We start from the raw sequence: 24213 nt of genomic DNA, 5'->3' as shown, positions 1-24213 counted from the left end.
AGGGCTTGGGCTTGGTGGGCGGAGGCGGGCGTAGAGCAGTTCCTTGAAGTCAAGTTCGGCGGAGAGGTCAGCGCAGGAACATGCCTCAGGAGGCGGAGGAGGGAAGTTGGCCTTAAAGGAACAGCAGCTCTGTTTGTTTGTTTTTTAACCCCCTTCTTTCTTTGCTCCCCGTAGATATTGGAAGGTGTGGGGAAAGGCAGTACTGTACTCTAGCAGCAGTAGCAGGGGGCTGAGCTTGCTGGGGCCTCGTATGAAGGCCGCTTCATAATTGCTGTCAAGAATATGAGGTAATTGTTGCAGCCAAATTCCTAGGAACAGGGGATGCAGCCTTGTTTATTTACTGCATTTTTATACCACCCTCTCCTCCAAAGATGGGACAGGGGTGGCGCTGTGGGTTAAACCACAGAGTCTAGGACTTGCCGATCAGAAGGTCAGTGGTTCGAATCCCCGCGACGGGGTGAGCTCCCATTGCTCGGTCCCTGCTCCTGCCAACCTAGCAGTTCAAAAGCACGTCAAAGTGCAAGTAGATAAATAGGTACCACTCCGGCGGGAAGGTAAACGGTGTTTTCGTGTGCTGCTCTGGTTCGCCAGAAGCAGCTTAGTCATGCTGGCCACATGACCCGGAAGCTGTACACCGGCTCCCTCAGCCAATAAAGCGAGATGAGCGCCGCAACCCCAGAGTCGGCCACGACTGGACCTAATGGACAGGGGTCCCTTTACCTTTACCTCCTCCAAAGAGTTCAAGGGGATGCCCTTGTTTTTCCTCCCCTTTCCCGTTTTAGCCTCACAACAACCCTCGGGGTAGGTAAGGCTGGGAGACAGCGACTGGGCGAGGTCACGCAGGTCTGAACCCCCAGGGTTTTCCCAAGCCCTAGGCCTAAAATCATAGAATCATAGAATAGATTCATAAAGTTGGAAGAGACCACAAGGGCCATCAAGTCCAACCCCCTGCTAAGCAGGAAACACCATCAGAGCACTCCTGACATATGGTTGTCAAGCCTCTGCTTAAAGACCTCCAAAGCAGGAGACTCCACCACACTCCTTGCCAGCAAATTCCACTGTCAAACAGCTCTTACTGTCAGGAAGTTCTTCCTAATGTTTAGGTGGAATCTTCTTTCTTGTAGTTTGGATCCATTGCTCCGTGTCCGCTTCTCTGGAGCAGCAGAAAACAACCTTTCTCCCTCCTCTATATGACATCCTTTTATATATTTGAACATGGCTATCATATCACCCCTGAACCTCCTCTTCTCCAGGCTAAACATGCCCAGCTCCCTTAGCCGTTCCTCATAAGGCATCGTTTTCAGGCCTTTGACCATTTTGGTTGCCCTCCTCTGGACACGTTCCAGTTTGTCAGTGTCCTTCTTGAACTGTGGTGCCCAGAACTGGACACAGTACTCCAGGTGAGGTCTGACCAGAGCAGAATACAGTGGCACTATTACTTCCCTTGATCTAGATGCTATACTCCTATTGATGCAGCCCAGAATTGCATTGGCTTTTTTAGCTGCCGCGTCACATTGTTGGCTCATGTCAAGTTTGTGGTCAACCAAGACTCCTAGATCCTTTTCACATGTACTGCTCTCAAGCCAGGTGTCACCCATCTTGTATTTGTGCCTCTCATTTTTTTTGCCCAAGTGCAATACTTTACATTTCTCCCTGTTAAAGTTCATCTTGTTTGTTTTGGCCCAGTTCTCTAATCTGTCAAGGTTGTTTTGAAGTGTGATCCTGTCCTCTGGGCTGTTAGCCAAATCAGCTTAGTAAATTTGCAACAAAGCTGTAAAATAGTCCAGTAGTCCAGATAGTCCAGTATCATTCTCTCCATATTGCTGGTGGAAGGCTGGGGATTTTAACCCGGGGCTCCTTGGTCGTAGGCCAGCACTCTAACCACTACACTGCACTGGCTCTCAAGTCAGGATAACTTTGCATCAATGAAGACAAGGAAGACTTTGCTTAGACCTGCAATTCCTGTTGCATGCACCTAGACACAGAAAGTGTTTCCAACTTTATTTTGTTCCTTGCTTTCTAATTTTGTGGCATATGTTTGATACACATTTACTATGTTCTTCCAGCTTGTCTCTGATGTAAACTGTGCCAGCTCTTGCCAGGGAATGGCCCTCCTTTTTCCAAGAGCTGCGTGTGAGATTTCTGCTTCTCGCACGCAGTCCATGCAAGCAATAATTTTCACATGCCTCCCTTTGTACACACATTCTTGAGTTCTTGTAGGGGAACTCCAAGTTGCACATGCCCCAGGCCCCATAAACCCTCTGGGAGCCCCTGGTTCTGCTGGTGAGCTTCCGAAGAGACATCTGCTTGGCCACTGTGAGAATGGAGTGCTGGTCTAATGGGCCCTTGGCTTGGTACAGCTGGGTTCTCCTTGGCCTCTGCCATTGTTGGACCATGCAGTTGGCCAGGCTATTAGGAGCCTTTTGCTGATCAAAAGAACAATTCAGGTTTTAGCAGCAGACTTCAGACACAGAGCTGGAGAACAACACCCTGTTGTTTTGGAACTGATTGTGCATCGCCCATGGCTTTGGTCTGGATCAAACAATATGGCATGCATTAGGCCAGCCTTTGCCAACCCAGTGCCCTCCAGATGTTCTGGATCCCAACTGGGTCTGCGTGCTGTCTGGGGCTAATGGGAGTTGTAATCCAAAACATCTGGATGACACCAGGTTGGCAAAGGATTAAATAGGCTTTTCTGTCTTTCCTCTCTTGAAATCTTTCTTTTTTTAATAGAGCAACATTCATGGACAAGGCGCTTAAAGGTGCAAGTTGAAAGATCTTTGCCCCAAAGACCTTGCAATGTAACCTTCTGCACAGGGGATATGTGTGTTCCTCCTCAGTGAATTAATTCCAGCTATCGCAACATCACTGCCTGGGGAGAAGCTGATGTGAGCGAGGTATGTAAATTTGGCGCCGGTCTGTTTACCTTGGCACTTTCTTTCTTTCTTTCTTTCTTTCTTTCTTTCTTTCTTTCTTTCTTTCTTTCACAGAGTTTTAAGTTTTAATAAGATGTTCCTTGGATGGAGAATGTTTGTGTGTGACAAAACTACTGACAGCCTCACATGTGTTATCACATGTGTGTGGTTTTGGGCCAAAGCAGGCATGATTCTTAACTAAACAAACTTGGGACTCAGTTTGTTTTGGGACCCAAGTTATATTATTATTATTATTATTATTATTATTATTATTATTAATAATAATAATTTCATTAGATTTCATTTCATCAGTTGCTTTTTACAATAAAAAGTCTCACAGCAACTTGACAAAAATACAATATGGTATGTGACTTTTCAGACTAAACCTTTAGTGCAGCTGCACTGTGGAGCACATCTTCCCTCAAAATTAGACAGGCATAGTTTTCATCCTATTCTAACACCTTAAAAAAATTACCCAGGCTTTACTAGATGAGCAAGTCTATTCGCTGATAGGAACTTGTCTCCATTTTTTGGAACCTTATATTACCTGCTTTGTTGTATGGTATTCTATGATACTTCTAAACGCTTAGCAGTTCATCCATATTTAAAACAAATGAAAACATAATTGTCACGATGATGAAGCAGGATAACTATGTGAAAGGTAGACGAATCTGTCAATCTCTGTTTCTCTCTGTTTCTCACTTTTCCAATATTTAATTCAGTTCTTCACATTTCCACATTGCTTTGCTGCTATTGTTTTTTAAGTCCACGTGGAAGACACCAGCATTTTAATGCAAATTGCTCCTAATATGCACATTCTTGTATGCAATTTTGCGTAATATTCACAAAACAATTTCCCATTGTATAATGCATTTTTGTATGTTGTTTTCACTTGTATGCGCACTTTACCCTGGTATATGATTTTTTGCACACTTTACTTGACTAAAGAACTGCCTTGCAAAATTTGAAGTGTGAATTTTGAAAGATGGCTGCATTTTGGTTCGTGTATTATTCTGGTAAGTACAAATTAAGTGGGCTTGCCTTTAAATCCAAACTGAGTCAGATTTGTCCTGCCTCCCTTATATATAATGTTTCCTGCTTGGCAGGGGGTTGGACTCGATGGCCCTTGTGGTCTCTTCCAACTCTATGATTCTATGATTCTATAACTGTTATAATGATAATTCTCCAGAGTCCTAGACTGGACTTCCCTTTGTTTTGCATATATCATTCTAAAAACACTTGGGTGTTCTCCAGCCAAGGCTCAGGCTGCAGCTGTTCAAATTGGCATCCAACTTGAAAGCTTTGTCCAGTACTTGCACAATTAGATATTGCAACCCATAAATCGTTTGAGTGATTATTACTTTCGACGTGATTCCTAATCTGGGATTAATAAAAAGCGGAGCCTAGTGAGATGGCAGGTTGTCTTTTTCATCATAGTTGGCCATGTGGGAATCCCTCTTAACGAGATCAATGGCAAAGAGTCAAGGCATTTTCAGAACTCAAAGGTGGCCAGTGAAATGGAGGTCTTTTTATAATCCTTTTGTGCTGGTAACCTCTGGCACTTAGCGTATGTGTGTGTGTGTGTTTTGCAATTTTTAATATTTTGCTTTGTCTAGTGCTGTGTTTCCCAAACTTGGGTCTCCAGCTGCTTTTGGACTACAATTCCCATCATCCCTTGCTAGCTAGGGATGGTGGGAGTTGTATTCCAAAAACAGCTGGAGGCCCACGTTTGGGAAACACTGGTCTTGCCATCTCTTGCTGCACTTAGAAGAACGTATGAAGCTTCCTTATACCAAGTTAGCATTGTCTACACCAGGGGTAGCCAATGTGGTGGAAGCCTCCAGATGTCATTGGACTACAACTCCCATCAGTCCGAGATACCATAACCAAATGATCAGGGCTGATGGAAATTGCAGTCCAACAGCATCTGGAGGTCACCACATTGGCTATCAACAGAGGTCTTTCCCAGCCCTACCTGATGCCAGGGATTGGACTTGGGGCCTTGTGCAAGCAAACCAGATACACCCTACCCATGTCCTCTTCCTTGTATTTCTTTATCTATAGTTGGATATTCTACAGCACTCATATTAAAGGATAGATAGTAATCTTGAGGTCAGGAATGGAATGGAGAGCCTGAGCCCCTTTGGGTGTTGCTGGGAGTTGAAGTGCAAGATTCATGGCAGATGAGGCTATGAATGACTACTAGCCAACGGGGGCTATGTTCTACTTCCATTGCTGGAGGAATGCCATTAGATGGGTATCACAAGTGCACTGCTGCTCACACGTCCTGCTTGCTGACCCGTCAAGGACACGGACTCTGCAATCATCACCTAAGGCCCTTCTTTGGGTGCCTCCTCCATGAAGAACGGGCCTTTTCTGCAGTGGCTCCCTGTTTGTGGAAATGCTCTCCCCAGGGAGGTTCAGCTGTTGCCTTCATTGTACACTTTTAGACACCAGGCAAAAATGTTCCTCTTCAACCAGGCCTTTAGCTGATTGACAGCCTATGACATAGACTCTATGTCATTTTAAGTGGAGTTTATTGTTTCGTTTATTTTTGTTCTTGTTTTTATTGTGCACCTTGTGGTTTTATTCTGTATTTTTATGTTACGAACAACCCTGAAATCTGTGGATGAAGGGCAGTATACAAATTTAATTATTATTAATAATAATAACAACAACCAAATATTAAATGTTTACATTTAATATTTGGTTGTTGTTATTATTAACAACTAACTTAGATATGATGCATTTCATGTTGTTAACAGAAAGATAAGTTTAGGCTTGATAAGGAAGTAAGGGTTGCATTTTTAAAATCGCTCCCTTGAGGGGGAAATACAAACACTTCCCCCATGGCTTCAAAATCCTGGAATTTTTACATCTCATCCCACTCAGTGCTTCTGGGTTGTTTAGTCGTTTAGTCGTGTCCGACTCTTCGTGACCACATGAACCAGAGCACGCCAGGCACTCCTGTATTCCACTGCCTCCCGCAGTTTGGTCAGACTCATGTTTGTAGCTTCGAGAACACCGTCCATCCATCTCGTCCTCTGTCGTCCCCTTCTCCTTGTGCCCTCCATCTTTCCCAACATCAGGGTCTTTTCCAGGGAGTCTTCTCTTCTCATGAGGTGGCCAAAGTATTGGAGCCTCAGCTTCATGATCTGTCCTTCCAGTGACCACTCAGGGCAGATTTCCTTAAGAATGGATGCGTTTGATCTTCTTGCAGTCCATGGGACTCTCAAGAGTCTCCTCCAGCACCATAATTCAAAAGCATCAATTCTTCGGCGATCAGCCTTCTTTATGGTCCATCTCTCACTTCCATACATCACTACTGGGAAAATCATGGCTTTAACTATACGGACCTTTGTTGGCAAGGTGATGTCTCTGCTTTTTAAGATGCTGTCTAGGTTTGCCATCGCCTTTCTCCCAAGGAGCAGGCGTCTCTTCATTTCGTGACTGCTGTCACCATCTGCAGTGATCATGGAGCCCAAGAAAGTAAAATCTCTTACTGCCTCCATTTCTTCCCCTTCTATTTGCCAGGAGGTGATGATCCAGTAGCCATGATCTTCGTTTTTTTGATGTTGAGCTTCAGACCCTATTTTGCACTCTCCTCTTTCACCCTCATTAAAAGGTTCTTTAATGCTTCTGGGTACAATAGTTATTTGCCTTATTTGGCAACAGGTTATTTAAGGCATAAAGTTTGGCAAAGTATTGGTTGTGATTCCAGTTCACTTCCATGTTTGTGATGTGTATATAACTTGATAAGTATCCTTTATTTTCTTTTTGACAAGTGTCCTTTATCTCAAGGGAAAATTTCCCTCAAACAAGGTGCAAATTTTCCCTCAGGATGAAAACATTGAAGGAGCAATTTAACAATTAGTCAGCAGGTGATGCTGTTGCCATAGATTATAACAAAATGTCTCCTCACATAAGCCCTGGTTTCCGCTATATATTCTGGTCATAAGTTGGTACAGCGTCTGCTGAGGAGATGAAATAGGGTCAGGCTGGATCTGTGTAATTAGGGGCCACAAGAAAAGATGCTTGTGTGGTGCTCAGACAGAGTCTGAGGCCAGGAAATGCCTAATCCTCACCCCAAATGGGAGTGTTGGCAGAGGTGGTTCTATCATTCGCTGAAGAAGGTTGTGAAGGGACAAGATTTTGGAAGTCAAGAGCTTTGTGTGCTACAAAGCCTGTCCTTGGGGCTGGCCCTACCATTAGGTGGGTTTGTTTATTTATTTTACAACTTCATATACCATTAAATGCCAAAATAGGGTTCTAAGAAGTCTGAGGCAGCATATGCTGGAAGCGGTGGTGCCAGCCTCCTGGCTGATTTCCCTGACCTCGCCATCTCCAAATTCCCCTCAGGGCCCAAACTCGAAACTTGTGGCAGTAGAGCGCATGATTTGCATGCATAGAATCCCCATGCTCAGTCCCCAGCATCACCAGGTTAGGCTGTGGAAAGTCAACAGCAATTCCACACGCAGCTTACGCAGGAAAAAGAATTGACTGAAGGAGCTGCCTGCCTCGAAGCACCCTCTATTTCTTTGGCAACAAATTGCCCCTTGTTTTCGTAACAAAGGGGGTATGTAGTAGACTTGCCTACGTAAGGCTGTTGGCTTAGCAAAAGAAATGGGTCTGACCATTTCAGCAGGCCTCCTCTTCTCCAAACCCCAGTCTTACAACTACTGAATCCTATGGTTGGTAGTGATCCTGGGAATATTTTAGCCCAACCTCAGTTCTGCAATGCTCTTTTATGATAGTTTTAGTGGTGTTAGTTTTGCTGAGCTGTAGCCTGCCTTAGATCTATGTTCTGGATAGGGTATGGGTAGGGCAGTGGCATGCAGTGAAATTTTTCTTAGGGGTACAGTTATTGGCAGAGGCGCCAGCGTGCAAGGGTGATGTTGGGGACATCATATGTGTGATGTTGTCCTGACATTGTGTGTGTGAGAGCATCATGCCTCCCTAAGCTGAACAGGATGCTAGAGCCCTTTTGCCTCCTTCCCAAATCTGGGTGGACTTTGGGAAGGTGGCTCTTGGACCATGTTGAAGTATTACGCCTCCCTCCCTAAGCCAGGCAGATGAGTCCTAGGCTTTGGGAAGGAGGCACCAGGATTTAATACTTTAATGCTCTAATTTACTGGGAGCATTTAGGGGACTAGCCTAGTCTCCTGACGGCACACCACTGGGTATGGGGAACTCTTGGCCATCCAGGTGTTGCTGAACTACAGCAAGTATGAACCTCAGCGAGTATGGCCAATGATCAGGGCTGATGGGAATTGTAGTTCAGCAACATCTGGAGGGCTAAAGGTTCCCTGAACCTGTTCTACAGAGAGGCAGGGAAGAGATGTAACTAGCAGGAAATAAAACAATTAGCAATAAAGCATTAAAAATGTGGGAGGTGATGATAGGGAAATATTTTGCTTTGCTGAGCCCAACTTCTAATAAACCTACATGTATGCGCACATATCATTAGTCCTGTTTTGTTGAAACCTTCAGTTATACTGTCAATAATAATTTGATTATTGTTTGAGACCAAACATCGCAAAATGAGAGATTAGGACGGTTGCCATGTGACCAAATGCAAGTTATCTCATAAGTATGCTTGTCCCTACACAAAGAAGTGTAGCTAAAGGGCAGTGATGTGTTGTCCATATTAAAATCAAGGAATGGGGAAGTAGTCATGCAACTGGTTTTTGAGATGCAACTGGTTTTCCCTCCCTCCCTCCGTCCCCAGACTTCTCTTCTGAGAGAAGTATGGCATTGCAGTCAGATTACAGAGCCTGAAGCTTGGAGGGAGGCTGCAGTGGGCACTTCCAGAAGGAGACTGCAGAGGACCCAAGAGCATTTGGGAAATTTGCTGTGGTATGTCGCTGCTAGATAAAAAGAGGAATGAGGCAGCTCTGGCATCTCAACAAAAGGATTTCTAATAGCAGAGCTGAGGGAAATCTCTGCTCGGGTCACCAGAGAGCTGCTGTTCATCAGCACTGGGTTAGGCTGGTTGGAGCAATGGTCTTGAGTGCGTATAAGGCAGCTTTGCGAGGCACAGCATGTATTAATTAATTACCCTCAAAGTTGAATAATTACTGCTGGTGCAACTGGCATGGAAAAGAAAGTAGACTTGTCTTGGATGCACCTTATGCGATTTTGCCAGGGAGAAACGTGTGGGGAAGCAAATGAATTTGCAGGCTGTAAAACAGCAAGCGAGCGAGAGAGAAATGGCTGAAGTTTTGTTAACCACCTGTGCATTTTTTTAGGTCATGGAGCAAGTCTGTTGGACAGAGTGCTTCTGTCCCGCCAGCAGCTTCCACTCTCCATCTGAGAGCTGGAGGAAATTCCTGGAGTCCCATGATATAGACATGTGCGTGGCTCAAGAAAATGCAGGCGGAGCTGGGCCAAGTGACAGCTCGCACTCCAGCTTTGCTGCCTGCATAACAAATGCCTTCTAAAGAAAACTGGAAAGTCTCCTCCAAGTAAATTTGCCTGGCAAAGGTTAGGACCCAGTATTAATGTAGGTTGTCTAGCTACTAGATTTCTTGTTTCTGACTTAACTGTCTATGGGAAACAGACCTTTTTACAGGATCTCTACTGAAGTCATTGGCTTTTAATAATAATGTTGTTGCTGTTGTCAATCGATCAGTTAAACTTATACCCCTCTTACTCCTTCCTCTCCAAAGAATCCAGGGCATTAAACACACAAAAGATAAAACAATAAAAACATCTAAAGACAATTCCACTACAGATACAACCTTCAAAAGGCTTAGTGAAAGAGGAAGGTCTGAGGTAGGTGCCAAAAAGACAACAGAGATGGTGCTTGTCTAATATTAAAAGTGCTATTTGAAGCAGCCGCCCCCTTCTCCTATAAATGAAGGGGGGTGCTTCAAACAGTGCTTTTGCAAAGCGCCTTAAGGCAGCCCCTGCACTCAACATTTCAGTTGAAATGGGAGTGTGGGGACTGCTTTACATCACTTCTCAAAAGTGCTGTTTGAAGCAGCTTGTATACTTCTCTTGCCCCCTCTCAGGAGAAATGCATGAACTGTTTCAAACAGCGCTTTTGAGAAGTGCTTTAATCTCCACTCATCAGTCGATGAGCAGGGATTGCCTTGACTACACAACACAACACGTTTCTCTACTTAGAACATGGCACACAGCCAACACAGGATTAAATCCTGGCCTCCCAGACCTCATCAGGGCAGATGGACATGCTTTGAGGATAATGGCTTTGTGGACCAAACTGGATTCACTGGTGGGCCAAGATTAGCCTCCAGCCTGGAGGTTCTCCACCCCTGGTCTACCCTGACTGGTAACTACTCTGCAGGGTTTCGGGCAGAGAGTGTCTCCCAGCCCAACCTGGAGATGGCAGGGATTGAACCTGGGACTTACTACTGGCAAAGCAGGTGGTCTATCACCAAGCCACAGCTCTTCCCCCAGTGGGTTGTTTGACTTGTTGGCCACAAGGGGAACTTGTGGTTTTGGATCACACTCTCAAAGCTAAAATGCCAGCATCTTTCTTTTTTGCCAGCCCCACAGATTTTGTGTACATTTTTAATCTGCAGGTAAAAAAAACTTGATTGATTCATCTACCCAAGGGAGCAGTTCTAAAGAGCTTTAGACTTAAGGGTTTTTGTTTTGTTTTTAAGGAGGCTGGTAATGCTCAGCTGCATTTCTGGGGATTGAAATGAGAAGGTGTTCCATTATCTGGCTTGCTGGAAAGGAATTCCCATCCAGAGAAAACCTCTTAATGTACAAATAGTCAGACTGGCTTGCTGGTAAACCCTCAAGAGACTGGTAAAGCCGTCAGCTTCTCTGAAGACTTGAGAGCGAGTGGAGGGAACAGGTGGACTCCGAGGACTGGGGAGCGCTTGCTATGCTAAAAAAAGTAAAAAAAAAAACAAAAAAAAAACAACCCAGCCGCCCAGGGATTCTTATTCAGGCACTGTTTTTTGAAGCACTGTAATGGTCTGGTTTTGCCTGTCCCCGATGAACTCAATAGAAGACTGTTCCAAAGGGAGCTGGAAGCAAGAGGGAAGGTACACGGGGCTGTTGTCCCTTGGAAATCATCCGATCCTATGCCGGTTGTACCTGCCAGACCCACTGTAGATGCAGCTCAGAATTACAGGAGGGCGTTTAATGGCAGAAGTCTCCAATGCCTCCAGCCAAACCTATTACAGCATTAATTCTCACCCTCCCAACTTTATGCAATGCCTCTTGGCTTCCTAGGGAGCCCCCGCAGGCCTTTTGTTGTTTAGGGAGTTCAACAATTACAATCTCATCTGGCTCCTGCGCAGGATGGACTCTTCCAAGGCTAATGATGTGTTAATAGAGAGCGACCTTTGGACAAGGCCTGTTGTGTTTTGCTGCCGTTTTATAGCCTCAATGGGAGGCTGCCTCGGTTAGTACCTCGGATACCTCCAAGAACAGGAAGCCTCCTTGTGCTGGGAAGGTGGCATTGGATCGAGGAATGGTTATTATTAATATTATTAAAATTTGTATACCGCCCTTCATCCGAAGATCACAGGGCGGTTCACAACATAAAAATACAAAATGATAACACAAGATACATAATTCAAAAACCATAAACAAATCAATAGCCCCTCCTCCCACAAACACATTGAAAAGGTCATAGAATGTTTAGTCAGCCAAAGGCCTGGTTATCGAGAAACAGTTTTGCCTGGCACCTAAGGATATGTAATGAAGGTGCCAGGCAAGCCTTCCTGGGGAAAGCATTCCAGAAAGGGGGAGCCACCACAGAAGAGGTTCTCATGTTGCCACCCTCTGGAACTCTCATGGAGGGAGTATATGAAAAGGCCTCAGATGAAGATGGCAGGGTCTGGGAAAGTTCATATGGAGAGAGGCGTTCCTTGAGGTATTGCAGTCCTGATCTGTTTAAGGATTTATAGGTTGAAACCAGAACTTTGAATCGAGCCTGGAAACTAACTGGCAACCAGTTCAGTCGGGCTAGGATTGGTGTAATATGCTCAGACTATTTTGCGTAGGTGAGATGGGGCACTGGGGCAGGCTTCCCTTTGCCAACCAAAGGTGCAAAAAGGGTGGCTTCCTCAAGAGGAGGAAGAATTCTAGCAGTTGTGGAGGAAAGCCAGATGAACAGCTCACCTCTTCCACTGATGGTCTCTGGCTGCTGCTACCTCCAAGAGCGAAGCAGTAGTTCTCCAGCAGTGAAGCTTGTCAATATACCGTGGCGCTTATAGTCAGCTAAGCTTCTAGGGCTGCCTTCGATGGGCTGATTTGGCACTTGTACCCTGTTCCCTGGCGCTGTGGGTTAAACCACAGAGCCTAGGGCTTGCCGATCAGAAGGCTGGCAGTTCGAATCCCCGCGACAGGGTGAGCTCCCGTTGCTCGGTCCCTGCTCCTGCCAACCTAGCAGTTCGAAAGCACGTCAAAGTGCAAATAGATAAATAGGTACCGCTCTGGCGGGAAGGTAAACGGCATTTCCGTGCGCTGCTCTGGTTTGCCAGAAGCGGCTTAGTCATGCTGGCCACATGACCCGGAAGCTGTACGCCGGCTCCCTCAGCCAATAAAGCGAGATGAGCGCTGCAACCCCAGAGTCGGTGACGACTGGACCTAATGGTCAGGGGTCCCTTTACCTTTTACCCTGTTCCCACGTAGCCTCTCCAGTGGTCTGTTTTGGCTCTGAGTGTTGCCACTTGGTGCTCAGTTGGTAACTAGAGTTTTGAGTACATACAGTTTGATTGCAGCATTGGGTTTGTGGGAGAAGAGTCATCTCCAGTCTCTCTTGGCCTGAGCAGTAATATTGTTCAGGGTGCTTCCACTCCCCATGCCCCACTTTTGGTCCAGCTCTGGCTGTTCCAAGGGCCTTGGCAGCTGTGCCAGCACCAACATTCTTCACTGTGTTTTCCTGCCTCAATAAAAGTACAGGAAGCTACCTAAAACAAGTCAGGCCAATGGTCCCTCCAGCTCTGTATTGTCTATGCTGACTTGCAGAGGCTCTCCAGCATTTCATGCAGAGGGTCTCTCCCAGCCCTACTTGGAGATGCCAGGGATTGAACCTGGAACATTCTGCATGCAAAGCAGATGCTCTAACCACTAATGTGCAGAGCACACTGCCTTGAGCCTGTGGGGCAGTTGGCAACTGACTCTCTGGGCAAATTGAAACCCATCATAACAATTACAGTGGAACCTCAAGTTGCGGGTGTAATCCGTCCTGGAGGCACGTCCGCAACTCAAAGCGTTCGCATCCAGAAGCGCCGCGTCTGCACGTGCCGTGATTTAGTGCTTCTGTGCATGCACGAGCGTCAAAACCCAGAAGAAACTTGTTCCGCTACTTCCAGGTTGCCACGAGACACAAGATGAAAACACGCAACCTGAAGCGGACGCAACATGAGGTATGACTAGAGAGAGGGGCTAGGACCCAGAGGAAGTGATTTCATTTCCTGATATTCTGGTGGGGCTGCAGCAGTCAAAGGGCCATTTAGTCCATGCTTTTTCAGATGCTGCCAATGATGACACATAACACATCATGTTCCATTGGCTTGTGTGGGTTATGGATTCTGCAGCCTTAATTGTGGCTGCACATGAGGCCGCTGCTAAATACAATTTTGGCCTGCTGGAAATGCAGTTGAACTGACTCGCTCTGCACAAGAGAAAGCAAGTATGAGTTTAGGATCATGGTGCCAACAGAGCAAGCTATCCAGAAGCAACTCAGGTCTGCACGATACAGGTAAAAGCAAGACTTGCAATTATTATGGAAAAAATACATTTATTATTGTTGTTATTGCTGCTGTTATTCTTATACATGTTGAACCTTAAAAAAAAAACCCCCCAAATTGGAATGATCTCTTTTAATTTACAATTTGTTGCATTATGCTTTACTGGAATTATTATTATTATTATTTGTTTACAGCACCAGAGTAGGGTGGGGCAAGGAATTAGAAATATTACCAATGGCTACAGTTCATATGGAAATTAATTACTGGGAAATATATCTATATCTATATATATACACACACACATTTTTGCACTTGGTATTGAAAAACGTAACACGGTATTATTACCTTGCATTAGAATAAAATATCAGTATCCAACTGCAAAGGTGTTTGTTTGTTTGTTTTAAAAAATCATATAGACAAAAGACAAAAAGATAGCACCATATGATAGTGAGAATCTACACTCCGTATGTGACAACTTGTGCAATTACAAATGTACAGTACTTAAAAGCAGCACATAGAAAATGGATTTAAGCAATGGGATTCCTACCCTTGTAATCCAAGAGGGCTGGGCTCAAAGGGAGCAAGCCAAAGGCGTTGCTGTAGCTACATTGAAACCAACAGGTGCCTACATAGTAAGTACAGATGAAGAAGCCACAGCCACTGTATATATTCTGGCTGCGGGTGCTTGATGCGGCATTGATGCTCCGCATGAACCCATGTTAATTGCTGTGTACACACAACATTGCTGGCATCAAAATGGCAGCCTGTACTCCCCATTTAATCTGGATTTTCCTTTTCCCAATATAGCTTGGTAAATTAAAAAACAACAACACAAAAACAGGTTGCATCCAATGTAGGATTAAAGTCACTTACTGGCATACTTGCTGCACTGCTGGAAGATTGTTGTGCAAGGGACAACACAATGGCATGACAAAAGATCTGTGCGTTTAATGGGGAGATGGGCAATAGGACTGGTTTAGGAGATGGAAGGTGAAAAAGAAAATGTTGTGAACTTCAGCCTTACCTCAGATCTTGCAATGGTCCACCAGACTTTTTCAAAACCAAATTTTATTTGAACAAACCCTTGCACCATCTCAGCAACCGTTTTGGAAACAGCCCTCAATTTCAAGCACTTAATTCACTGTACAGAAGGAATGGTGGGAACCCATGGCCAGGGGTGCCAACTTGAATAAAATATTGGGGGGCAGGTAAGCCCTGTCCTGCATAACCCATTCACATGACACACACAAACCATTTGAACAGCAATGCTCTTCAACTAAGCCCCTCTAATATTTTATTGGAGGGGACTGAAGGGGCCTCAACCACTAGGAGTTGGCTTCCATGCCCGTGGCACTCTAGATGTTGCTAGACTCAATTGCCCATCTTTCCTGCCTGTTAGGCATGCTGGGCTGGGACTGGTGGAAATTACAGAGTCCAACTGCACTGGGAAAACCACAAGTCCTCCATCCCTCCTATACAGCATAAGTGTAAGAGTGGCATGTTGGGTCAAAGGAAGACCTAGCCTAGGGTTCTGTTTCCAGTGATCCTCCAAGAAGGCACACCATCTGTGCCTTGAAGGGGCTACCCTTTCCATGTTGTTTATCCCCAGCACAAAATATTTAGTGGTACACTGCTTCTGTGTACAGAGGCTCCATTAGCAATTGTTGCTAGCACCAATTAGGCCCTAGCTCCCATGGATTTGGCTACACCCTTAAAAAAAAAAGCCATCTAAACTAATTCTCAGCCATACAACCCAGTCTCTGTATCTGCAAGGCTGGCGTTTCATAGTGCAAGGCAAAAGATACCTTCAGCATGCAGGATCATGGCTCTTTTGATTGCAGCCTAAGCCATGATGCTGTGAGCTAGCTGATGAGGTCTGGCTATTCAGACCAGTGCCAAAGTGATGGAAATGAGTTGGAGCTTCTCTGCCAGTCCTCCTAGCACAAAGGCCAGCCTGCTACCCACTCCATCCCAAACAAGATTTTTTCACAGCACAGAACTGCTGGGTTGGGGTCTGAAAGGAACTCTGGCACAACACTGGCACTCTGGAGGGTACAGGCAGGCTATCAGCCTGGGATGGGCCTGATCTCACAGAGCAGAAGCAGAATGAGGATGGGATGATCATTTTACTAGAAGCATCTGACCAGGGATCGCCTTAGTATGTTGGTTTGGTTCGTTCATGAACAGTTTCCTAGATGTAGCCATAACATCTAAGAGACACCAGCAAAGAGGCCTGAAATGCAGTCTGAATGTCTTTCTATGATTGATTTTGAGGAGGAGAATAAGGAACACTATAAAGACATAACACAGGCCAAAAGCATTACTACAATTCACCAAGTGAACTCAACAAGATAAACTGGATTGGATAATTAGTAGCTACACTGTACAGAAATTTGATAGAATCCAGAGGAAGTTGGGAAAATTTTTGTTTTTATTTTTTGCGGGGTGGTGGTGGCAGAATATATTACCTTTATCACCTATTCCTCGTCTTGGAAGCTCACAGAGTAGTGGAAGTCATGTTGTTTTATTGTAACCTCACAACAACCCTGTTTAGGTTGACTTCCCCAAGACCACCAAGTGAGCTTCCAAGCTGAGGAGGGATTTGAACCCAAGTCTCCCAGTAAAGTGCAATCCTAAACATGTTTCTTCAGAAGTAACTCCTAGCAAGGTCCTACTATAATCACTCACCAATGAGACTTGTGTACACCATCAATCAGCCAATGTCTAATTGGTCCCAATCCAACACAAACTCTCTGGATTAGATCTGAGGTTAGCTCCCATAAGCTAGACAAGAAACAAAGGGTTGTAGCCAATGTTAGCCCACCTCAGAGGAGGCCCACTGAAAGTAATGTGCCTAAGTTAGTTATCATGTCTATTCATTTCAGTGGGTGTACTCTTGAGTAGGTCTAGCAATGGATCCAATCCAAAATGTGTAAGCTTTCCCTATCTTAGGGAAGTTTTAGACTACAACTTCCATCAGCCCCAGTCAGCACAGTCATATGATGCTGGGGACTGATAGGAGCACAGCTGATGGGAGTTGTAGTCAAAAACAACAGGAGGGTAGGCAGTTGGGGAAGGATGTACTAGACTCACCACCAAGACTACACAGTGTCTTTGCATATGGCTGCCAAGCCATCATTGCAGCCCTGCCTGTAAATATATGTATAAAGAATAAAGAACCACAGAACCCTGCCCCACAAACAACCTGATAATACAGAATCAGGCTAGCACCAATGGAACTCAGCAAGTGAATAAGCTCCTTTTGATCCAAACATTCCCATTGCCTTGAGAAGGGTTAGAAGCTGGTCCTGAATTTTCGAGCACCGTTATCATTATTTCCATCTTGATAAGATCCCAGGTCCATACTCTGGAAAACCCAGTTCATTGTCCAACATCTGCGATGCCTGAGGGTTTTTTTAAAACCAATTTGTGTAGTAGATTGATTTCAATGTCTTTTCATAGGATGAACTTTTTTAAAAACAAAAGCAAAATGCATGTCTGAATGCACATCCAGGGATCTTTGTGAGTTCTGATTTCAACTCGGGGCCATTTCTGTATTAGGGGTATCAGAATGTCCTAATATGAACTTGGCCTTCCAGTCAGCAGAGTTGCAGAGGACAGAGTGGCTTCATGGAGCAGAGCCTCCCATTTGCTACCTACTTGTCACCGTAGCAAAGGTGTTGAGGTGGAGATTCACAGCTTAATCTTCAGCACTGTGGCTGGAGATGCAAACATCTGACCTGAATGCACTTTGTTTAACAGAGCATGTTTAAATCGGCACACCCATGAAAGCGGCAATGCTTCTCTCTGCTTACAGCACTGCTTGCCATAGAGCCTGTGAAAGGTAACGTCTGAGCTGCATCGGTCTTCCACAGCAACCCTCAGAAATGACATTTCTGCTCCATTTTATTTCTTTGGAGAGAGAGGGAGAAAAGATTCCCACCACTGAATGCAGGAGTGGCTGGGGCGGTGGGGTAGAGCTGTCCTCCCAGCAGTGGTGTCGCTGCTGCTTATCTGAACAGTGGGAGGGCTGGCGGGGTGGGACAGCAGCAAGGTTCAGCACCGCAGTAGGAGATCCAGATTGCCTGTGCTGGTGATGCTGTGCTGGGTCCTTCCTGCAGCCCTGTCCTGCCTCTGTACCATCCAGGTGAGCTGTAACATCAATGCCGCTGTTGGGAGGGCAGCTCTGTGGCACTACCCCACTGGTCCAGATCGGAAACAATAGATGATGTCCAAACCGGAGTGTGGGTGTGGAAGAAGAGAAACAGGGATATGCCTTCTGCCCAGGAAGAGATAAAGTAAGGATTCTCACCCAAAATAACAGAGCCGAGAAGATTTAACCTAACCCCTCTTCCTGCTAACACCTGTCCCCCAAATTCAACACATCAATTCTAATACTGTGATCGCTGCACAGATGTCCGGACTCGTTGCAAAATAATAGGCAGCACAGGAATGGGAACCTGTGGTTTTCCAGATGCTACTGGACTAAAGCTCTTACCTGACCATTGGCCCTGATGACTGAGACGTATAGAGATTGGAGTCCAACAACCTCCAGAGGGCCACAGGTTCCCCATGCCGGACATAAAAACTTGCTTTCAGTGCTTAGGGCTGACCCTTCCACTGAAATTTCTGTGCCACATGTGGAGGTTCATTATGCAGCTGCAGTGGTGGGTGCGGTGGGCCAGGCATGTTTTTATGCCGCTTAGCTGGGCTACTGAAACTGGTCTGATGGAAAGCTTCACGATTGAACTTGATGTACCACTGTAGAGCTATGAAGCATTTTGAGTTGAACTGGGTCTCCTGGGATCATTACAGTCGTCTTCTATTTATGTATTGCAACACTGGATAAATAAAGCACCTTAATAAAAAACAAAACAAGGCAAAAGAGAATATATGTTGGCAGAGAGGAAGCAGAATGTCAGCCCTTGATTCGTTTTTCTTCTTCTTTTCACTCCTTTAAAATTATACTCAGTGGAATGCTGGCAGCAGCTGTGGCGAGCTTTCTGCAGAGATTTCAGATGCGTTCATCCACTGCTGTTTGGCTTTCAGGAGCGTTTCTAGCAATGCCTCTTTTTTAAAAAAATAAAAAAAATAAGCATTTCATTAATGGTTCTTGCTTTCAAGCCACCCGGCCTCCGCCCGCACTTTCGGGCTGGGAATGGAACGTAGAAGCCAAAGGCTGAAGCATTAAGTAATGTCTCTATCTACACTGAGTTATTTGCCAGAGGCTTACCCTGTTGAGGTACATGTAACTTTAGTCAATTTAATCACTTTTCAAATCTTTTCCTTTTTTTTTAAGTAAAGGAAAATGGTAGCAAGCCATCCAGTGGCTGGAAATAATCTATATATTACTGGGGGGGGGGGCGGGGGGAAGGCGCAACGTCAAAACATCATAAAAATCTCTAGGATTGGCTTGGAGACGAATTTTTCTTTCTTTCTCTTTTTCAGTCGTGGATTGCTTTGGTTCATCCGGTCTGCAAAAGGAGTTTCAAGTCCTATTAGGTAAGCGTTGGAATCCACCAAGTCTGAGTGGCTTGCTGAAGATCTGGTAGGCAGCTTACCCTCAAGCTTGCAACTTTTCCTGGCTACACTGGGCCAAGGTCCATCTATTCAAGCATTTTGACATTTTAACAGTGGCCAGCCAGGTGCCGCTGGTGCCCGGTGGAAATGGCCATCCCCAGTTGTTGGTCACTAGCACCTGGCATTCAGAGGTAGACTGCCTCTGTGGATTTGGGGGGGGTCCATTTTGCTGTCATGGCTGTTTAGCTATCGACAGACCTATTTCCCCCCCCAAATGAATTTTGTCTAATCCTTAAAAGAAAAAGAAAAAAAAGCCATCTAAGCTAAGTGGCTATTGCCACTATCTTGTGGCAGGCAGTTCCATAAGTTAACGACACATTTTGTATGAAGCAGTACATAGGAGCTGTAATACCCTAAAGGAGCAAAAGGCGGGTGTCATTAACTTTTCAGTTGCATCTTGCTTGCATAGAAGTCTCTGCAGGTCTGGCAACAGCGCTGATACCACCTCATGTCCTGGCAGAGATTTTTCTCCCGAATCACGCGACAGTATACCATCCACTGGTCGCCTGTGCACTTGTAGGTCAGAGCAGCTTTTGGAATATAATGTGGGGTGGGAGGAAGAGAGAGAAAAAAAAAGATAGAAAAAGTTTTCTGGGGAAGGGGCTGGGATCACAGGGAAAGGGTTACACAACCCACAATACTCTGTATTTATGAACATATAAAAACTGCCTTATCTGGAGCCCAGACAATTAGTTCATCTAGCCTGGTATTCTGACTGGCAGCGGTTTTTGAGGGTTTCCTCCCAGCCCTCTTACCCTTAGGTAGGCAAACTAAGGCCCGGGGGCCATATCTGGTCTAATCGCTTTCTAAAACCGGCCCGCGGATGGTCCATGAATCAGCGTGTTTTTACATGAGTAGAATGTGTGCTTTTATTTAAAATGCGTCTGGGGGTTATTTGTGGGGCATAGGATTCCATTCGTTGTTTTTTTCAAAATATAGTCCGGCCCCCCACAAAGTCTGAGGGACAGTGGACCAGCCCCCTGCTGAAAAAGTTTACTGACCCCTGCTCTTACCCCAAGTCATTTTAACTGGGGACTGAACTATGGGCCGTGTTTCCCCTGTGTGGTTAAATTAACTTCAAACACATCACCTGAATAAACTTTACAACAAATTTGGAAGGCAGGCCAGAATGATCAATGCTCTGGAGTGTGGATGCACTAGGGCAGAAGAATAACAGTCATGCAGAGGAATAGCTAGGCCCAGCTGATCCATTCTGTATCTCTTATTTGTCCCAGTCTTAAGTTCAGTTGTTGACATCTGTTTGAGATTTATTTATTTATTCATTTATTAAAGAACCCTCATGGAAATTTGTCAGTATTTCACTGTGGCGTTTTCCTCGTTGTACACATTCTTGTAAAGCAACTTTCCCTAATACAATGCATTTTTCTTGCATAATTTTCACTGCCATGTGCATTTTTTGAACACATTACAGTGGTACCTCGGTTTTTGAACGTCTCCGTTGATGAACATTTCGGTTTTCAAATGCCGTAAATGCTTTGGTTTTCGAACACGCTTCAGAAGTCAAACATGCCACGCGGCTTCCACTGAGTGCAAGATCCTGAGGCCTAGCTGTTGGCTACTGAGTTTTCAGTTTGCAAACGTTTCAGAACTCAAACGGTCTTCCGGAACGGATTATGTTCGAAAACCAAGGTACCACTGCACAGTACTTGATTGGAGAAGTGCATGGCAAAATTAGGAGAATTGTGAATTTTGAAGGATGGGAGCGTTTCTGTTCTCATCTTGTTATGGAAAGAGAAAATTAGGTAGATTTGCCTTTAAATACCAACTGGATCACATTTCTCCTCCATCTCCACCTGGTCACCCTGAAGCTTGCCTAAGGCTGCCTAGTAAGTCATAGCTGCTGGGAAACTTGAACCACTTCACGCAGGCCCCGTGCTGCTGCCATAGCTCTCATGAGATATACAGAGTCTAAGGTTGGGAGGGTCTGAAGCTGCTCCTCCACCAGTCCTTTCCACCACCCCTACTGGTGCCAGGTGAACATAGAGGCTCGCTTTACTGATCTGGGAGGAAGGTGGTGGCACAGATCAGCGATGCAGGAGGTGCCCTGGCTGAATCTCTTCTCAGAGTTTTATAATATACAGCAGGTGTGGGAGATCTTTGGCCCTGCAGGTGTTGCTGAATGACGTTCTCCTATCACTCCTGGCCATCGGCCATGCTTGCTAGGGCTGATGGGAGTTGCAGTCCAGCAACTTCTAGAGAGTCAAAGGTTCCTCACTCCTGATATACACACATGAGCACCATGCTAAGACCTGGCAAACTAAGGAAGTGAAATCAGTGATGGTCCAGTGGGCAAGGGATTTTGGATACAATATCCAATTGGAGGATTGGGAAAGGTTATGGAAGGTGAACATAAAATTTACGGCCTGTACGCTTTTGAAAGAAAATATGATGAAGATGCTTTACAGGTGGTATATGACGCCAGTAAGGCTGGCAAGGATGTACAAGATAGATAATAAATGCTGGAAATGCAGACAGACAGAGGGGACATTTTACCATCAATGGTGGGAATGCAAAAAAATTAAAAATTTTTGGGAGGAGATTTATAACGAAATGAAAAAGATGCTGAGATATACCTTCGTTAAAAGACCAGAAATCTTCCTATTGGGTATTGTAAGAAAAGATATAGAAAGAGAGGACCGCAAACTTTTTCAGTATGCGGCAACGGCCGCAAGAATTGTGCTAGCACAGAGATGGAAGCAGGAGGAAATTCCAACGGTGGAAGAGTGGAGAGAAAAATTGATAGAATATGTAGAATTGGATAAATTAACAGGGAAAATTAGATACACGAAAGACCAAAAGTTTATTCAAGACTGGGGGAAATTTGTGGGGTATCTGGAAAACAACTGTGATGTAAATACAATGCTGGTGGGTTTAAAAGAGGCACTGTAAAGAATTAATAAGTATTGTCGAATAGAAATAATGAAGGAAGGGAGGGAAAACGGCAATATGTAAGAACGGAATGCGTATGAAAGGGAAAACTACGAATGATTGTCAGTAACGTTGAAGGAAGTCCAAAATGGATAAGAATGTTATGATATGGATAAAAATGTATAACTGGTTGGAAACCAATAAAATTTTAAAATGCAAAAAAAAAAAAAAAAAAAGACCTGGCAAACTAGGATGGGTGTTTACTTCAGTACTTGACTTCCTGGGAATCTCCATTTTCACTTGTGTGTGTGCTTTGTTTTTTTAAACACAAGTTTGTAGCCATCGCAATTAGCAGGCACATTTAAAAATGCTTGTTCAGAGCACTGTAAACCCAGGGACTTCCCACTTATCATACATGGGAAATATTTGAAGTGGACATTTTCCAAATTGAGGCCAAATGTTTCCTTCTCACAGAAGAGGGAATCCACATGTGTCAGGAGGATCAACTAGACAAAAGCTTTCCTCCTGGGAGTAGTAGTGATTTCGGGGGTGGGGTGTTTCATCAGGACTTCAGTGGAAGAAAGGAAAGATATGAACCTTCACCCCCCTTGCCTGTGGCTTCCAGTCTGGTTCCCCCACCCTTCCATGGACATTGTTTGGGAAGGGGGAACCCCTAGACATGTTAATTGCATTTAATCAAGGCCAAACAGTGACATCAGGCAGGCATCTTTTTTCGAAGGTTCTGAATAGCCACTTTCAAATGCTTTTAAAAGGCTACTTTTATTGTTTTATTGTTTTTGTAAACTGCTTTGAGGTTTTATTACAATCAAGTGGTACATATATACACGTGAAATAAAACAAATATATAAATATACTTGGTGCGGCTGAATAAGTCTATCCAGACATGTAGAAGCTATCCCAGTATTTTAATATGGTTTTAGCTTATAGCGGATTTTAATTATTTTCGAATGCTTTAAATATGTGTTTTTAAGTGGGATTTTTTTTTTACTGATAATTTTAGTGTTGTTACCTCCCCTTTTGCAAACTGCTTTGAGGTTCTATTATAATCAAATGGCATATAAATATTGTGAAATAACTAAAATAAGCTTGATGTTACAGAACAAGCCGTTATTGGATCTCCTGCTGCTTTTGTCCACTTTTAAGCAATGTTGGGGGCTCCAGTCAGAGTAATGCTGGTGGGACAGAGATGGGATTGATCAGAATAGCATCAGCAGGAGAGGGGTGCAGTTTTCCTGATCTAAATGCCCCATCCTCTGAGGTGCTTTTAACCCTGTTGTGCAAATCTGCCGAGCCATACCTGTTCTGACACTCTACACATCAACACAAAGTCGTTGGAGAATGGTTGCTAGCTTCAGAGTTTGTTTCTTTAGGGTGATAAATGCAGCCATACTTACCAAGTCTTGGTGAGGTAATTGTGTTCACATTGATCTTCTCGTTACAGGCCTCTTGGTGACACTGTCGGTAGGCTGCAGGCTTGGAGAGGACAGGGCATTCGTTGCCATGGCGACCCGTGACCTTGTGCATGCACTGTACCACACGGGACTGAAGGCCTTTCCCACAAGTTGAGGAGCACTGGAGAAGGGAAGGTGACCTTGGTGAATTGTATATAACAGTCGGAAGGCCCATGAAGACAGCAGAGAGGCTCTTGGGATGACATCAGATGATGCCCAATTTGGCTTTGAAAATCCCTGGCAAGTAATGCAGTTAGCTGATGCTCAAACTGCAATATTTTCGGACAGCTTCCCTTTAAAGAAGGTTGTGCAATTGAGCTCTGCTGGCTAACCCTGTCCCTCAAGAGTCTTCCAGTCTCCGTTCATGGCAGGGCCCACACCACAGGAAGAGGAGGAGGAGACAAGGGGAGAAGCTATTGTGGCAGTTCAGAGACAACAAAGAGGCTCCAGTCCAGTCTGTGAGGTGGGGTGGAGTGGAAGACCACTGGAAATCAGGAATAGGGCCTCTGGTCAGAACTGGTGCATCCTGCACTTTTTTTTTAACATGTTCCAGTCATCTGCACACTATGAAAACAAATTTGCAATGTCTTTTACACAGGCACACATACATCAATGTGAGTGACTTCAACATCTTTTATTGTGAAATGTGAAAAAAGTTCTCTCCCTGCCAAGTTGTTT

At 44.8% G+C, this 24213-nt stretch overlaps 1 protein-coding gene and 1 long non-coding RNA gene across 4 annotated transcripts in view; one reads left to right on the top strand and one right to left on the bottom strand.

The window, feature by feature from the left end:
* The first annotated feature begins 81 nt into the window (after positions 1–81).
* Positions 82–23662, top strand: LOC309518558. 2 transcript variants are annotated; one of them, XR_014213492.1, is made up of 5 exons: positions 82–287; positions 2734–2897; positions 13217–13270; positions 19043–19096; positions 23526–23662. It is a non-coding gene; the product is annotated as an uncharacterized lncRNA (long non-coding RNA). The 2 variants fall into 2 exon arrangements; XR_014213491.1 differs by lacking the exon at positions 13217–13270.
* Positions 15312–24213, bottom strand: part of ADAMTS17 (ADAM metallopeptidase with thrombospondin type 1 motif 17) — a 184805-nt gene continuing 175903 nt past the window's right edge. For both annotated transcript variants that reach the window (XM_082198330.1, XM_082198331.1), the window contains 2 exons: positions 23479–23656; positions 15312–19704 (listed from right to left, as the gene is read on the bottom strand). In XM_082198330.1, coding sequence (XP_082054456.1) covers positions 19553–19704; positions 23479–23656 — 330 coding nt within the window. In that variant the 3' untranslated portion in view covers positions 15312–19552. The remainder of the gene's footprint in view (positions 19705–23478; positions 23657–24213) is intronic.

The sequence above is a fragment of the Podarcis vaucheri genome (genome assembly GCF_965113315.1).
Source record: "Podarcis vaucheri genome assembly, chromosome: 14".
Taxonomy (NCBI): Eukaryota; Metazoa; Chordata; class Lepidosauria; order Squamata; family Lacertidae; genus Podarcis; species Podarcis vaucheri.
The sequence above is the reverse complement of the archived record's forward strand: the minus strand, read 5'-3'. Positions and strand labels throughout refer to the sequence as shown.